Source organism: Monopterus albus, unplaced genomic scaffold (assembly GCF_001952655.1).
Source record: "Monopterus albus unplaced genomic scaffold, M_albus_1.0 scaffold1065.1, whole genome shotgun sequence".
In the NCBI taxonomy this organism is placed as follows: domain Eukaryota; kingdom Metazoa; phylum Chordata; class Actinopteri; order Synbranchiformes; family Synbranchidae; genus Monopterus; species Monopterus albus.
This window is the reverse complement of record NW_018128943.1, coordinates 2,693-5,805: the sequence shown is the minus strand read 5'-3', so window position 1 is coordinate 5,805 and position 3,113 is coordinate 2,693. Positions and strand designations below refer to the sequence as shown.

Sequence of the window (3,113 nt, the reverse complement as noted above, 5' to 3'; positions counted from 1 at the left end):
TTTACTTTTGGTACTTTAGGATGCAAATACATTTGAGGTTTTATTGAATACTGGACTTTTACTTAAAGAGTATTTTACACTGTGGTACTCCTAATTTACTCAAGTAAACGATCTGAGAACAGCGTCTGTTACTAGCAGAGAAAGCCAACGTGATCCAAAACAGACACAAGTCTGTAGAAACCACCTCCTTTCTTTGTCTCACCAGTTTGACCGAAGTGCTGCAGTGTGTGTTGATGAACTGCTCGTCTGTTCCTACGTTCGCTGCTCCGCTAACGTCAGTTTGTTGGTGACAGGCTACGAAGTGTTCACACGCTCCTCCACACTTCACTTTCAAAGCTTGTTATCAAAACATTCATACTTGCACAAATTTATTCCTGCGCACTGTCCGTTGTCTGGGTGCTACAGTGGCTTAGGGGTTGAGTTTTGCCTTTTTCTTTACGATAGTTTTAAAAGAAAATTTTAAAAGAACAATTTTTGCTATTTGTGAATAAAATCGTAGCCGATATGACTTACATTTCTAATGTGATGTTGAACATCTTTTTATTAAACAGGTACTGAAGAGCAACTAGTAAGTAAAGTTGTAGGAATATACTAGTCAGCCATATAGTTACTCTAGATCATGTGTCAAACTCAAAGCCCGCGGGCCACATCTGGCCAGGTGTACAATTACATCTGGCCCGCGAGATCATTTCTTACATTTTTTTTAATGGCCCGGCGATATGAAGCGCCGATACCACACAAACTACAAATCCCACAATGCAGCGCAACAGCTGCCTTACCAAACGTCAGATCAGTCAAGTGTCTGTTGATGTATACAACCCTAATTTCAAGTCAAACCTAGTCCCGAACAATGGCCTAGAGAAAAGTTGATTCTGAAAACAGAGCCTTTCAAAACTGGTGGGAGGCTGAGTATATGTTCACTGACATTGTCGGTAAACCTGTGTGTCTTATTTGTGGAGCTAATGTGGCTGTAATTAAGGAATATAACCTAAGACGGCACTACCAGACAAAACATCAGGATAAGGTGAAAAGCGTGAATGCAGAGCAGAAGCTACAGAAGGTAGAGGTGTTGAAGAGGAATCTGAGATCACAGCAGATGTTTTCACCAAAGTGAAATCACACAGTGAAGCTGCTGTGAAAGCAAGTTTTATTGCAGCAGAGGAGACAGCCAAATGAGCCCAGCCATTTACTGAAGGAGAGTTTCTGAAGAGCTACATGATGAAAGTGTGCGACGTCTTGTGTCCAGACAAAAAGCAGGTGTTTGTAAATGTAAGCCTTAGCAGAAATACGGTTGCTGATTTTAAGTTCAAGTTTATTTATTTTGGAATATTGTATCCTGTCTGTTTCAATTCATATTTATGTTAGAAAATCGCTTAGTTTTAGTCTGTTCAATAAATTTTTATACTGTTCGACCCGCAACCTAAAGTGTGCTTTGAGTTTTGGCCCCCTGTGTGATTGAGTTTGATACCCCTGTACTACAGTATATGGTTCAATGCTTCAGCTACCAAATGGTCTACCAGTCTTCCTCCCTCTTGTGAAGTCCCAGACTTCTTCTCGAGTCCAGATAGTGGAAAGAATTTCAGTCACAACACCACAAATATCAATGTGCACATATTACCTTTATTTGCAGATGCATCTGGAGATCATAGCCAGCAGCAGAGCAAAATGATCTGAAGTGAAACTACCACAACTGTGTAATATATACTATTCTTCCGTCCTCCTTACACATTCCTACTCATGCTGATCATACAGCTCCAATTGATGTTAGCCAGCCAAAATTCTTTCTCATAATACACAGCTGTACCTCCCTGAAACCAAAGTTACATTCTTGTGATAAATCAGGCACACACACAACGATTTAATAAGCATACTGTGAGATTGTGAAGATTATATTATTAAAACTTATCCTTTTAAGTGCATTTAATTTACTTTCCCTTTGATTACTCCCTCTAAGCAGAGCAGTGCTAGGCACAACTCCCCAGAAGTGCATTTAATAATGAAGTGAATTCATACACACACTTCAACCATGTGAAGGTTATACTTTTATCTCATAATGCAGTCTCTTATTAAAGTAACAATTTCCAAACTATATTAGTGCTTTAGTTATATAGCAACCTAAATGCTTCAATATTTCACACTCTCTAGGAAACTGCCTTCATTCATTGGAGCAGAAGGGACCTTGGGAATGGATGGACGAGAGGCACCAGATCAACCTATATTGCACATTCTAAGATTGTATAAAAAGACTGGGGTCAGGAGAATAGGGGTTCCCTCTTATATGAAGGAAGACCGAACCACACCTGTGTTGACCGGTAGCACCTCAGATAGACGGAACCCAGAGCTCTGTATTGCTTTTCTTGAATATTGTAATAAAACTGTTAAAGGCATCACTGACCTAAATCATTCTTCATAAAAGAATATGCAGGACTTTTCAGGTCCAACACTGCCTATTTAGATTTGTGTTATTGCTCATTTACTTTATATTTCACTTGTATTGTGTGGCATTCATGTGGACAGCAAAATAAGAATTTCATTGTACAGGGAAAAATGTTTCCTAACTGTGCATTTCACTTAAACACTTTGACCTAGACCTAACAGTCTAAGAAGTTTTAGACTCCTCAATTCTCTAAAAGCTGACCCACATTGGTCACAGCTTACGGCTTCTCTCCAGTATGAATACGTTGATGGGTGTTTAGATGCCCCAACTGTGTAAAACCTGAGCCACACTGATCACAGCTGTGCGGCTTCTCTCCAGTGTGAATACGTTGATGGACTTTTAGTCTACTTGCTGTAATGAACGTTTTCTCACACTGTTCACACCAAAACGGCCTCTCTCCAGTGTGAATATGTTGATGGTACTTTAGACTCCCCAGCCGGCTAAAACCTAAGCCACACTGATCACAGCTGTATGGCTTCTCTCCAGTGTGAATACGTTGATGGGCTTTTAAAATCCTCAATTCTCTAAAAGCTGACCCACATTGGTCACAGCTGTACGGCTTCTCTCCAGTGTGAATACGTTGATGGTACTTTAGACCCCCCAGCTGGCTAAAACCTGACCCACACTGATCACAGCTGTACGGCTTCTCCCCAGTGTGAATACGGTGATGGGACAT

At 40.5% G+C, this 3,113-nt stretch overlaps 1 protein-coding gene across 1 annotated transcript in view; it reads right to left on the bottom strand.

Annotated features, from left to right (window-relative positions):
- Positions 1–2,512: 2,512 nt before the first annotated feature.
- Positions 2,513–3,113, bottom strand: part of LOC109953713 (zinc finger protein 239-like) — a 3,240-nt gene continuing 2,639 nt past the window's right edge. Inside the window, exon 3 of the mRNA XM_020589185.1 lies at positions 2,513–3,105. Coding sequence (XP_020444841.1) covers positions 2,655–3,105 — 451 coding nt within the window. The 3' untranslated portion in view covers positions 2,513–2,654. The remainder of the gene's footprint in view (positions 3,106–3,113) is intronic.